This window comes from Anas acuta, chromosome 9 (genome assembly GCF_963932015.1).
Source record: "Anas acuta chromosome 9, bAnaAcu1.1, whole genome shotgun sequence".
Classification (NCBI taxonomy): domain Eukaryota; kingdom Metazoa; phylum Chordata; class Aves; order Anseriformes; family Anatidae; genus Anas; species Anas acuta.
The window spans coordinates 4,253,490-4,266,803 of NC_088987.1; the positions used below are offsets into that span (position 1 = coordinate 4,253,490).

The 13,314-nt window shown below is 42.3% G+C and overlaps 1 protein-coding gene across 4 annotated transcripts in view; it reads left to right on the forward strand.

Annotated features, from left to right (window-relative positions):
• Positions 1 to 13,314, forward strand: part of LOC137861057 (multiple epidermal growth factor-like domains protein 6) — a 191,551-nt gene that overhangs the window by 121,639 nt on the left and 56,598 nt on the right. For all 4 annotated transcript variants that reach the window (XM_068692071.1, XM_068692074.1, XM_068692073.1 and 1 more), the window contains 2 exons: positions 3,433 to 3,555; positions 12,236 to 12,358. In XM_068692071.1, coding sequence (XP_068548172.1) covers positions 3,433 to 3,555; positions 12,236 to 12,358 — 246 coding nt within the window. The remainder of the gene's footprint in view (positions 1 to 3,432; positions 3,556 to 12,235; positions 12,359 to 13,314) is intronic.

Below are 13,314 nucleotides of genomic sequence, written 5' to 3' on the forward strand. Positions count from 1 at the left end.
ACGGAGGGCAGGGACTGGCGAATCTCACCAAAAGGCATCTCTCTCTGCTGAAATTCACAGGTGATATAGAGAATATTCATGTCCTGACTGCTTTGTTCACCCAGTAGCGTAATCCCCTTCTCAAAATAGCTTTGGGGAGCACAAATTTCTTGTTTCTCTTCTCGCCTCTGTGGCTCTGCCCCTGTTTTGGGGACGCACAACTGCTTTCGGCACAGGGTGACTGACAATAAGAAAATGCTCAAAATGGCCCCAAATGGCTTGAAATTCTGGTTATTCAGATAAGCATCCTGAATGTAACTGTAGAAAGCTGAGCACATAGCTATTTTAGTTTGATCTGCAGCAGGAATTAATCCAAATTTAATTATAGTATGTAGTTAAACAGATGCAATCTCCTGTAATCCCATGGGGACGGACTTTATAATTTTACTTTTCTAAAGCTATTTCCACATAGAAAAAGAAATGGCCACTTGTACACCTCTGACAGTGTAAGCTGTTGCTTTCCTGGTGTGTTTGTCCTTGACAGGTGCAGCTATTTTACTGTAAGAGTGCAAATAGGTTACACTTGTAAAACTCTCAAGTGCAGCTCAAGCATTTAGGTTAGTGGCTGCTTCTCGGCCTTCTTCCCAGACAAAATAATTAAGGCATTTTTCTTCTGTAACTGGGGGCAGCATTGTTTCCTGTCCCGGAGATGTAGGAGGCACCGAAGGCGACTGCATGTTGCATTTTTCTTGATTATATCTTCAGCACGCGAAAGCATCTTTTGACATTTAGTCCTGACGATATCGATCTTGCAGAGGAAGCCTCGGGCTGGAGGCCTCGCCTGCCATCGGCCTTGCTGCTTGGGCCTCCCGGGAGGATGGCGGTGGCGATGTTGTTGTTGTTTGGCTTTGCTTTTGTCCTCCTGGTGGTGGGTACCTAAAGCTGGGCCCACCAGGGCCGGTGCTGAAGCACGGAGCCCTATGGGGCTCCAGACAGGCTGGGGACACCTCTCAGAAGGGTGGGATGTCACGCAGGCAAAGCCAACGATGGGGACATGGGGGTCCTGGTGATGTGGGGACACGAGTGGTTTGGGACACAGCAGGACAAGGGACACACGGAGTGATGGGGGCTGCAGCCAGTGCTGATCCTGGGGGCTCTCCTGGAAATCCAGGCACTAAAACGCCCAAACAGACTTAGCTCTGACAAATAGCACTTACTCTAATTGCTCATTTTTTTATTATCTTGGCTCTTTTTTTTTCCCTTATAAGTGCTGATATCCTAAACTAAAGCTGTATTTGGTACAGAGAGAAATTTTGTGCCTGACTGTAGCTTATAAAATTAATATATATTGAAGCTCAAAATAACTAAATTTATGAAAGTATGAATACTAGATTGTGTTGTACTATATAGCTCAGCTGCTTCCTTGGTATACTTTTCTGAGCCTTTTTGCTTATTTTATTTCTTTGCTACTCAAGACAAATAGTTTCCTGGTTTTGATTTCATCCTGGCATTTTTCAACAGAGTGTTTCTTAATGGCATAGTATTCAACAAGGTGAATAACATTTTCTGTTTACTGTTTACATTAAAAAAATGAAACTTCTGTTTTAAAAAAAGTATTCCAGATGTCTTCAGGCAGTAGGAAATGTACATAGTATACAGTCTGATGAAAGGAAAGATATAGCAGAAGGATTAAAAAGTGGCACACGTTAGCAAATGGTCTGAATTTAAGCACTAGTCAACACTAGGACTTCACTTTAGGTGGGTGAAATTCACATGTGAAATATTAAAATTTAACTTTATAAATACATTTCCTGAGGACCAGGATGTTGTGCGTTTCCAAGTCATCTTTAAAACTTCCTTTTTCATTTAATTTTGATTAGATTTTCTAAAAGGGAATAAACATAAAAGCATAAAAATGTAAACCATAAAAGCTAAATGCAAAGCAGATATATCAACAGCAAAAATATGAAAGCCAGACCCCTTGCTCCTCGAGTGCAACACCAGGGGGAAAAAAAACCTTCTTTGTGCTCTTGTTTCCGTGCTCCTCTCTGCTCCACATTCCTGGCTCTGTGGCCGGCCCCTTCCCTGCAGCAGCAATTATGGGTTGGCCTCTCCTTGGAGCCACTCTTTTCTTTCTTTCCATCCCAGCCTCCTCATGCACACCTGCTTGGGCGTTTTTGGGTGGGTAAATCCTTGAGGATGGTTTCAGAATGTGATCCAAAGGGCAGTTCAGTCCGTGTCAGTCTTTAAAATAAATAAATAAATAAATAGTGATGGAGGGGCCATTCTAGATGCATATGGCAGAAGGGTTCGGTAACAGGAGGATGTGTTCAGTGGTCAGCATAATTTGGCACCAGCATCGCCCCTGGGTGGGATGGAGGCATGTGGACCTGCCATCCCTGGGGGCTGTGGAGGAAAGGACAGCCAGATCCAAGACAAGTATCTCCCAGGTGAAATTTTGTCAGGGAATGAACTAACTGGCCCTTACTTTCAATGATTTCTGTGTCAGTTTTTAAGGTAATGGTATCAACATGCCAATCAAATGCTATTTACAGTATTCTGGAGTTGCAGAAAAGATGCAGAAACTGCTTATGCGGTACTTTTGAAAATGCAGTTTTGTGGATTGCTTCTAAACCTTCAAGTATTTTTTTAAACTTTTCTAGGTCTTTTTTGTCCATCCTTGTCTTCATTTTCAGGTGAAACGTTCCAGCACAGTCTCCAGCTGGTTTAATGGTAGTTTCTGTCCTCATTTGACTGAATGTAATCCCCTAAACTGTGAAATACAGAGCGATGCCTGCTGATGCTGTGTACGTATGGTCAGGGAATCACCTCCCTGTCAGAGAGGTCACCTGAGAAGAAGATATGGAAAGTTCAGGGAAACACAAAAAAGTCCAGGGGACTGGAGCCACAGAAAACGTAGCACAAAATCAACCTTCTTTTCATATGTAGCGCCAAAGCTCCCGTTGATTGAGAGCATCAGCTCTGCTCTTGCACGTCTTTTTCCCATGTCAGTTGTGTGTCCTTGTACCCCCAAGCAGTCCTAATGAGATTAAAGGCCTGATGCAAAAGGAAATCTTCATACAGCAAATTTTTATGAAAGCCAAATGTTTGACCAGCGGTACCTGCAAGCTCAGGCGTGTTAACTTACTGTCATTCTCTCCTTGTATTTTTCTCTTGCCCCCAAGGAAACACCGGCGTCACAAACCACTCTAATTAACAAAGGCTTCAGAAGTAGAGACTACAGAGAAAGTGCCCGTGGGAACTTTGAAAAACACCATAAAATTTCAATTTTCTTTGCTCTGTTTAGAGTGCAGCAGCAAAATAAATAAACAAAAAATTCCAGTCGGAACGTCGTGGTGGCATTGTGTATGAGCTACGTGTGCTCCAGGAGAACCGGGGTATGGCTTTGCTGAGGCTGGCTTGTCATTTCAGTCATTTGTCTTCTCTCTGTAGATGTGGACGAGTGTGCAGTGGTGAACGGAGGCTGCCAGCAGGGCTGCGTTAACACCCACGGCTCCTTCTACTGCCAGTGCCAGGTGGGATACAGACTGCACACCGATGGGCACACGTGCTTACGTGAGTAAACGTTACAAGCACATCACTGGGAAAAAATGGCTTTGCATAAATGTGGAGGTTTGTAGACTCTCCCAGTCTGAATTTTGCTTAATTCACAAAGGATATCGTTATCCTGTCTGGTTCAAGTAGTTTGCAAGAAACCAGACATTTTCAAAATTGGTCTGTTTTTTCGGGAACAAAGCAGTGACGGCATCCAGTGTTTCTGTGATGCAATTGTGTGAAGATATTTTTTGCTTTGAAGCAGGCTTTAAAGAAATGTAAGGTCTTCCCATCAAATGAGAACATTTTTCCAATTCTGAGCATTTTTTAAGCCTGATTTTAGGCAATATGAGAAGAATGGTCAAGTATGGTCAGGTCACATCTGCAGAATAAATTCACTCTCAATTTTGTCATTGTCTCAGTTCTTGCGTGAATTCCCTTGGTTGTACTTAAAATCAGCCAAATATGTCATCAGTCATTTCTTAGATTATCTCAGCAGTAAATGTACTGATGCAACTAGGACATAAGATGTACTAGCACTCAGGCTGTGGGAATAATGTTTTATTTTGTTTTGTTTTTAATTTAAGGAACTTACCATTTTAGGTTTGTTGGGTTTACCGCATACAAAGACTTTCAGCATTTTGGAAATTAACCGTAATTAAAATTACGGTGAAGTCTGAATCTTTTCTTGGCTGTGTCAGTTGGAGAGGGAATGAGTAAGGAAACATAAGTGTGAAATAAATAAATGAATTTAAAGCTAAAGCAAAATGGTTTATACTTATGTAGTGTTTTCCTATGAATTACAAGAAAAAAAGAAAAAGAAAAATCCATCTCTCTCTGATGAGGTATGGCCAGGGAAGACACAAAATGCAAAGATGTGATGTCTGAATTACATTCCTCTCTCTGAATAGTCTCGTTTTCAGCAGTAGTGGAGAGGGAATTTCATACTAAAAATGACTAACGTGGCTTAAGGGGAAGAAGATTGAGAGAAGTGAATGATAAAACACAAAAAGTAGGTATTGTGGGGATTCTTCTAGCCTTCTGTGGGCAGTGTATAGTATTCTCGTGGCACAAATAATCAGAAGCTTAGTTTTGAGTTTTCCTAGCTATGAACATTATCAGAAAGTGAGTTTTCAATTCAGGAATTTAAGCATTCAAAAGGAGTTATTAAAAATACTTAATATAATGTTCAGGTTTATTCACAGCATCTCCAAAATTATCAAGGAGGAACAGAAATAAATCCTAAGATGAGAGACAGAAGGAAGTCAGAGAGAGCTGCTATCATGATAATGGATACACACAATACTGAGCAGGGAATATTGAGTTCCATTTAGCTATTTAGACGAGACACCAAAATAAATGGATATAATAAACTCTCGTGCATTGGAGCACAAGACATGCTAATTGATGAGGACAGGGCAAAGAGAAGCATTTTTTATAAAACCATTCTCCAGGAGCGTCCAGCATTGGGATTTGGGCACTAGCTGCTTGCACTAACCAGATACTAGTGGGGATGGAGAGTTTCCCTGGTCTGCTGCACTGGTTTATATGTGCATTTTTGAGCACTCATCCGATCAAGAAGTAAAAAGAATAGTGCATGTCTCCTTTGGCCTAGTGCAGCTGAGCAGAACATCTAGCATTTCAAATAAGGCTTGCATTAGCAATAATATTTGTTCCATGAATACCTTCGAGGATGTAACAATCTCTCAAACATGCTAAGAATAAAAAGGGTCCACATTCTGGAAATGAGCTGTTATGAAAGTTTGTTATCTCAGCTACAGAAATAAGAAACACGCATCCCTTTATACGGGCTTTTGAGATGAATGCAGCCCAGATTTCTGTTATGTTCATTCTTTCCACGTCTTCTTTTCTTTTTTGGCAATCCTATGTTTCTAGGAGCAAAAGTGCCAAAATGACTTGAGGGAAGCAGATTTTGCAGCCTAGATGGCTTGGAAGTCTCCCATACATAAGGAAGTGTATCTATCTTCTTATAAGATATTCAGCCCACATCTGAAGACTCAAATAGGTCTCCCTAAGCTTACGATAAGGTCTTCGATAAGCTACTTTTCCATACGATTGCATGGAAGATTACTGAAGTTTTGTTACAAACCTTTTACAGCAAGTCCTGTCCTGCTACTGCATCATCACAGCGTATTTGGGATCCCGACTGTTCCTGGTAGTTCATCCCTGCATCACCAGCATGATCCTCATAGCACTCTTCTGCTTGTACTCCAAGGCAAATGATTTCTAACGTGGTTTATTTTCTTTGGTGATGAACAGCGTGTGAAAGTAAATTGTTTTATTCTTGAATCCTTTGATGATCTCTGATACTTTGTGTTGTGCCACAATCCCATCTTTTTCAGTGTTCCTTTTCTTCTTTAGCTTTTTGTCCTTCAGATTTTGCTCGATACTGAATTCATTTTTAGATATGTGTGCCAGTCTGAACATTCACTACAAATCAGGTAATTAAAATAACCAAGGGTAACACTGCCCAATTCTTCTGGTTTGTTTTCAATGCCTTGATTATGTTAATGTAGTGAATTTAACTTCATTAAAATTTAACCAACTGATGTCTGGAAAGCAGAAAATCAGACAGAAAACATACTTATTATAGTACCAGGCTGTGTTTTTGGACTGATGTAAATTCATTGTCTTCACTGGAATTTATTCTTGTTTGAACTCCAAGAAGTGAAAGCAGAACAGAGGTTTTAGAGCCCAATTCATCTCTGGTGCCAGCTGTTATCTTTGATGCCTGGCTTATGTAGAAGAGCTGTTGAGAAACAGCTCTTTGTGGAGACTTCCACACACTGTGGGTCTTAATAGAGGAAGCAACAAAGAAGGTATCTCTACAAATCTCTACTCTGCTTTGTCACACAAGTAAAAGTACAGTATATCTGGTTACAGTTCTTGTCATTCGTGAGGTTGGATTTAAGGTGATGGAAGATAAAAGCTTGAGGAGAGTGCTTGCTCTAGCCCCATGGTTACTGTCTAACTAGGGTTTCATACTCTTTTTTTTTTTTTTTTTTGTAAAAATGTTGAGCATTACTATAGGTAATAATAGGTTGAGATATGTATGTTGAAGGCCAAAGCTTAGTTTCTTTCTGACGCACACTAAGAGACACTCTGGTGTGAGCAGTGCTGCTGTGGAGTTGAGCAATGGTCTGAACAGAGAGTGAGGATCGTGCTGGGGCTTCCTTTGGCACTGTATGGCTCGGTAGCACCCCAGATAGCAGCCAAGGTAGCCACACGACCTGGTGGCTCCAGGGGCTTTGACAACTCTTTGCTGAGAATTTTTTGGAAAAGCCATTTCCTCCTGGAGTCAGACAAATCTCTTTTCTCTATAAACGTCAGCATCTGTATTGCATAGGATTGGAGAAGGAGCCCATCCACAGGTCCTTGTCTTTCCTGCGTGTGGCCTCCTGCCGCTGTCCCCACATGCCGTGACACTGTCCCCTTGCCTCTGTGCCATGAGGCACCACAGGTGGCAGAGCTTCTCTGCTGCCACTTCCAAACTGGCTTATGTCCAGAAGAGGAGGGAGAAAATGGCACCTTTAAAATTTGAGGCATCTCTTCTGTCGCTTAGAGCCGACTTAAGGCATTTTTCACGTCCTGAAATTTTTCCATCTTATTTGAATATTCTTACTGAAAAACGGGTCTTTGGAAACAAATGTAGAGCAAGCGGGAAGCTCCGAGTGTGTCAGTGCCTCCCTCATGGAAATTGAAGCTGCTTTCGGTTGCCTTGCTGGCTGGGCAGGAGGTGTGCAGCCTCGTCCTGGGATCAGATCAGACAGCAGGGCCAGGTGTCTCTCTGGGCATCAAGAGTCAATAGCAATGAAAAAAGTTGCTTCTCTTTTTAGCACATAGTCAGTGCAGCAACTAGTTGTCTGCTGACGGTAGTACAGGGTGAAATGCCTCCTACAGCAGCTTTTGTGGTTAACTCTTCCTTAATGTCTATGACAGATAACTGAATTAATATTAATATTGCTAATATAAATGTCATAGATTTTTGCTGACATCAGTGGATCCGGAGTCTGATGCCTTCCAGGGAGGATCAAATAATCTTTCTAGCTCCTCGTGGCAAACATAGTACATCCCCGCTGTTAAAATATATATAGATGCAGTCATGTACACACTCACGTACATACGTGCAGCACAATAACAGGTTCAGATGATCGATCTTATTTTTATATTCAGCGTGCGAATAGGTGTGGGTGTGTGCTAACATACTTTGGCAGGAAGAGAAACGTTTCTCCAGAGGCTGGGGATATATGCTGAACAAAAAAGAATATTAATTTGCCTGAGTAAAAGAAGAAGTATCTTTAGAGAGGAGTTAAAACTGCCTTGTTGTTTACTCTGTATGTTCATGCTGCAGTCTTGCAGAGCCTGTGACTCCCATCTTTTACTGCTTCCTATGCATGAGGCTGAGGAAATCAGCTTGAAAGACAATTCCTCTTTTTTAATCAATAATAGCGGGGACAGACAAAAAAAAACAACGGGCAAGTGCCAGTGGGGCTGCTCTGTTTTTCCCTCCTTACCTCGGCGGATCCTCGAGTGCTTTGCTGCTGTCAGATCAAAGGGTGGCTGTACTTCAGTCAGCATCGCAGCTCTCAGATCTTCCCTGCCTCTTGCTGCAGTCATCGGCTTTCGCCAACGCGGGACGCTGTCAAACCAGCACTGTGACCGCCAGGGAGAGCGGTGCAGGGGATGGGAACAGGTGCATCGATGAAAGCCGCTCTGTAAGGCTGTAAAAATTACAGGATTGTGTGTTTTTTAACGATGTTCATATATTTGAAATGGGCATGTAGCTGAGGTGTGAAGTTTGCCTCGGTTGATAGTCACAAAGGTGTTTTTGGCCTCGCAGACCCTTGGCTGCTGATTGCACACTGACCATGATGAGATAAGTGAGGAACTTGGTCGTGCTGTAATCCTCTTTACTCACCAAGTTGTGTGCAGAGTTGGCCTCCATATTTTATTCTACGTGAAGTCTGTACTTTAACTGATTTTGGCTTACGTTGCTCCTAATTGCGATCTGATTCATTCATCCTCCCCTTCAGGTTATGGAGCATGCACAAGCAGAACAGAAATGCTACCTTTGGGTTTGGTTGTTGTTTTTTTTTTCTCCTATATTTTAAGAAATTCATCAGTTTTTAAATCAAACCTCCCCTCGCCAACACAACCGCACACACATTGCACCCTCGAATATGCCAGCGAAAGATAGGGCCAAATCTGTGGATTTATTGCGCTAAAATTCCTGTCACAAAACCGTTTCCATATGGCTCCTCTTCTGCTCGGGGGTTTTTACGCGCTGTGTATGAAGTGTGAGTAAATCCTGCTGTTCAGCTCGCTTCCAGCTCCCGCTGTGTGCAACCAGTGCTTGGCCTCCAGGCCTGGCCTCCCCACATGGCCGCTGGCAGGCCCAGCCCGCTCCCTTCCTCATGGCCTCCCACCTGCTGGCTGTGTTTTGTCCCCAGGATTAGCAAAAAGAGGCAGAAAGGGAGAGTGCTGGTGGGGACAGGGCACCGGGGGCCTGCTCTGTTCTCCAGGCCGACTCCATGCCTCTTCCTGCTCCTCTGCTGATGCTGGAGTTGCCGCAGAGGCTGTGGTAGTTGGCTCCATCGCGCCATGGGGCTGATGAGGGTCAGGCACCCACTGAAGGCAGTGGTTCATCACCAGTAATTACTGAATAACGGAGCCCTGTTTGGAGCCTGTTTGTATGCTGGTTATCTGCATTTAGGATAGTGTAAATCGAAATATAATGGCCCGACCTCTGCAGGAGAGCAGCTGTGGTCAGAGGAAGGAATCTGTCTTACAAGAGGAGTTTGGCTGGCAAAATGAAGTCTGAGTGGGATGCTTTCATCCCATAAATACCTTAGCGAGTAAACACCTAGGAGAGAAAAGTGCTAGTTAAGCTGATGGACAAGATTTTTACAGGAGCAAATGAGCCTAAAGTGGCCATGAATACATTTGGGTTGGCAATTAGAGATGTTCTAAATAGAAGAGGTGGGAGGAGGTAAGCCTGGCTGGTTTTAGTTTCCAACCAGAAAGGATGGCTGCTGTAGTGCTAGTTTGGACGAAGAAACTGCAGGATCATGAGGGCATTTACTACAGCAGCCACGGCTGTGCTGCAATGGGAGCCACCCCATGGGCTGCTTGGGGGCTGACTCGGTGCCCAAGCACCCCATGAGGCAGCCCAGAAAAAGTCAGGCCTGGCAGGGTGCAGCCGGCCCTGCACAGCCACTGCAAGGGATGGAGACACAGCAGCAAAGTGCTGAGATAGGAGCTATAGGTGAGGGGTGTATAGGTGGGAGCTACAGTGGCTTTCATGCTTGCATAAGGGATGTGGGGTGTACAGGATGCCTGCTGGAGCGAATTCATGGGTTACCTAGGAGTGGTAGGAACAAACATCTTTCACAACCCGTTCTGAATGTCCCATGTATAAATAAACAGTTTCTACCACCAACTCTCCCTCTGCCAGGGAAGGGATTTTGAATCCTGACCACTTTATATTTTCTCCAGTGTAAAGTCACGGTTGCTGTGAGCAAGCAAAGTAGTTTGATGAGACCCAGTTCTCTTTCTTTCGCTGCTCTAGATGACATACGGTAGGACTGGAGAACTAGACTGTGTCCTTTGCAACCTTGCAGTGTCTTTCTGGAAGGGTCTGCAGCACATGCAGCACGTACACTTTATCAAACACGTTGCTGCTATCCCAGATCAATGCATCCGCGTGGCTTTTTCAGACGAGATTCCTGGATGTCCTAAGGCAGCTAGGATAATGAATGGTTTTAAGGGTTTTTGTTTGTTTGTTTGTTGTCTTACTTTTTTTTGGCCAGTGTTTAACAGCTTGGGATAGAGTTTCATAGGGTGGAGTCTGTTACCCAATACTGTTAGCAAGTCAAACAGTAAGAGCCAAATGTGTCAGAGAAAGAACACTAATGAGTTGTTTTTAGCTTTTCTTAAAACCTGCCTGTGACAGCAAGGAACAGATATGTCAGAGTAAAACAAAAGCAAGTAAAACAAATCAATCTGTGGTTGCTTTATGTCCTGAAAATCTCTTTCCTTTACAAACTTTTATCTTGTCTAAGGACTTCCAAGGCTGCTATTTTTATTCAAATTACTACATTTTACTACCGAGTACCCTATAATTTGTTGTTTGCTTGTTGTCATGTCACAGATTATTACAAGTTTTACTCTATGCTGCAATCATTCTCAAATTAAAGCTTTGGATGCTCTGAAAACCTTTATAATATGTAGGTTTAACAGATGCTGTTTGATAGTGATTTCATTTAATTTATCCAAATAAAAAAAAAAGAATCAGCAAATAACTCAATATTTCATATCAGCCAGGGAACGAGTTCTTGCTTGAAGCTAAATCCTTTGTAGACAGCAAACTGTTTAACTGCAGAGCCGAGTTGTCAGCTTTGAAAGTGTCACATAGGATGAAGTGCTGCTGTCCCTCGGAAACCTATTTGCAACCTATCGTGTTGAAAGCCCAACAGAAAATTTCAGTTCTAAATCCTTAACAGTGGTATTATTTTATATTATCATGTCAGGCACTCAGCCTGAAGACTTGAATGGTTATGTTCTTGAGATGCCAGGAGGTGAAACGAGGGGATTTGAGGCATTCTGGGGCCGTGTCCTCTGTTGCCAACAGTGGCACAAATTTCTACTGGCTACATGGAATGGGAAAGCAAAAATTGGAGGATGTGGGAAAAAAAATAAAAAATTAAATGTCTCTATATAAAATATAGAGTCTTTTTCTCCTAGCCAGTTCTTCTACTTAATTCTATATATTTACTTATGGGGTTAGCCAAAGTAAGAGCCAAGCTGCAAGGTCTAGGGGAAAACACCTTCAACTGATGTTGACTTTCCTCCCAGTGCTCATGTAGAAATTACCTTGCACAGACCTTGAGATAACCAATGAAGGAGATGTCAAACTGGAGGCAAGTGAGGAATACTGGTCAAATGTTTCAAAGCAGACAGTAATTAGTAAAAAGTTAAAAGTGAATTACAGTTTTAAGTGTGCAAAGCCTTTGGGCAGGTACATGCTTCCAGCAGGATTGCATTCCAGGAAAAAGCACGTAAGCCACAGTGAAGGCATTGAGGTGGAGTCTTCTGCAGGCACTCTATAAACGTGTTTCTAAGTACTTGCCACTTAGAACAGCTTATCCTTGAAATGGTATGTTGTTGTTGAAAAAAGTAAAAAATCTTGACGTACAACATTAATGCCATATGTTTTTAGACTGAAAGAAATCTTTTGAGGGCTCTTCAGCACGTACTTTCTGTAGAGACTTCTAAATACACATTATTCTGTGGCAAACTCCACCACTGTATGTGTTTATTGGTTCACACGTACTGGAGTGCTAATTGCTATTGTTTAGAGCAGCTCTTGAAATCTGCTCAGTTATGGCAAAATAAGGATGAAATGTACTTTTCCTGTCCTCCTTCCAAGGAATAACACAACCGTAGTTGCCCACTGTTTAAAGTGCTGCTGCTCTATGGAAAATGCTGTCCAACAACAGAGAAAATAGCACACAGGAAAACAATGGATTTAACTCCACACTGACTTCTGTCAAATATTTTTTTCAGTCTAATCTTTTACGGCTACCGTAATCTTAGTTGTTAGCTGTAACGATGGCAGGTAAGCCCATTTTCAGGCACAAGTATGACCTTTAAGTTGACAGTGTGCTCTAATTGGTTTCAGTGATAGACCCCTGCACAAGTGGGAATGGAGGATGCTCACAAATCTGTCAAAATGAGAGAGGAATTGCCAAATGCGAGTGTCATCCAGGGCATTATCTTTCTGCAGACAAGAAGTCCTGCTTAGGTAAGAAAATGTGGACTGTTTCTTGGGAAGAAGGTTGTTGTTTTGTGCTCTGGCTTTACTGAGCTTCGAATGGAAAGAAATATGTTGTACGAATATATGTGTTTTGAAACAACATTTCTCCTTGTGATATTTGCATCAGCCAATTGTCTTGGGGGACCATTTTAGTAATGGCAATTACTGTGTGATCTTTTCTATCATAGTTTCTAGGAACTGGATTTGTGGATGCTGTAGTGTTATTCCTGTAGTGTCCCTTTAAAATAATGCCCCAGATACAGTTCCTGGAGAACTGGTTCAAGTAACACTGAACCAGGTCACCGAAAACCTATTTGGAATTCAAAAGGGCTTTTTAGCAGGAGAACTGTTTCCATATTCATAGAGAAACTACTGTGAAGAAAGAAATCACGAAGTCTTAAGATTTCCAAAGAAAGGAGCTTAAAAAGTTGAATTCCAAAGTCCTGTACTTAGGCTGGGATTTTCAAAAGGATCTAAAGCATTTCTGACCTGAAATGCCTGGGAATTAGAGACCAAAATACTTGCTTTTCTCTTTTTAACATGGTGTGCAAAGTATCCCTAGACTTCACTGTGTACAGATTTTTAAGAGCCTTGTCAGGATCAGGTTGCGATGCTAATTTCAAACTCCTCTTTGGGAAAACTTGGCCAAAATTTTACCACTACTTAAATTGCCATGTTATCTGTACAGAATGCTGGCTGCTTTGCAAAATACTTCCTGCCTTGATGTTTTGCTCAGTTTTCTGTAAACCCTTCTGTGAGTAGCACTGCACACCTTGGCAATTCCAGCCTTACTGGGATTACTGATACGAGGAAGGTTACCAAAAAAGTAAAGTATTTCCAAGTAACATCAACCCTTCACTGATGATTGGTAGGTGGAAACAGCGGTGATTTTAATCCTAAAGTCAGCATGTTCCTTGTTTTGTCTTGGATGCACGTTGACAGCT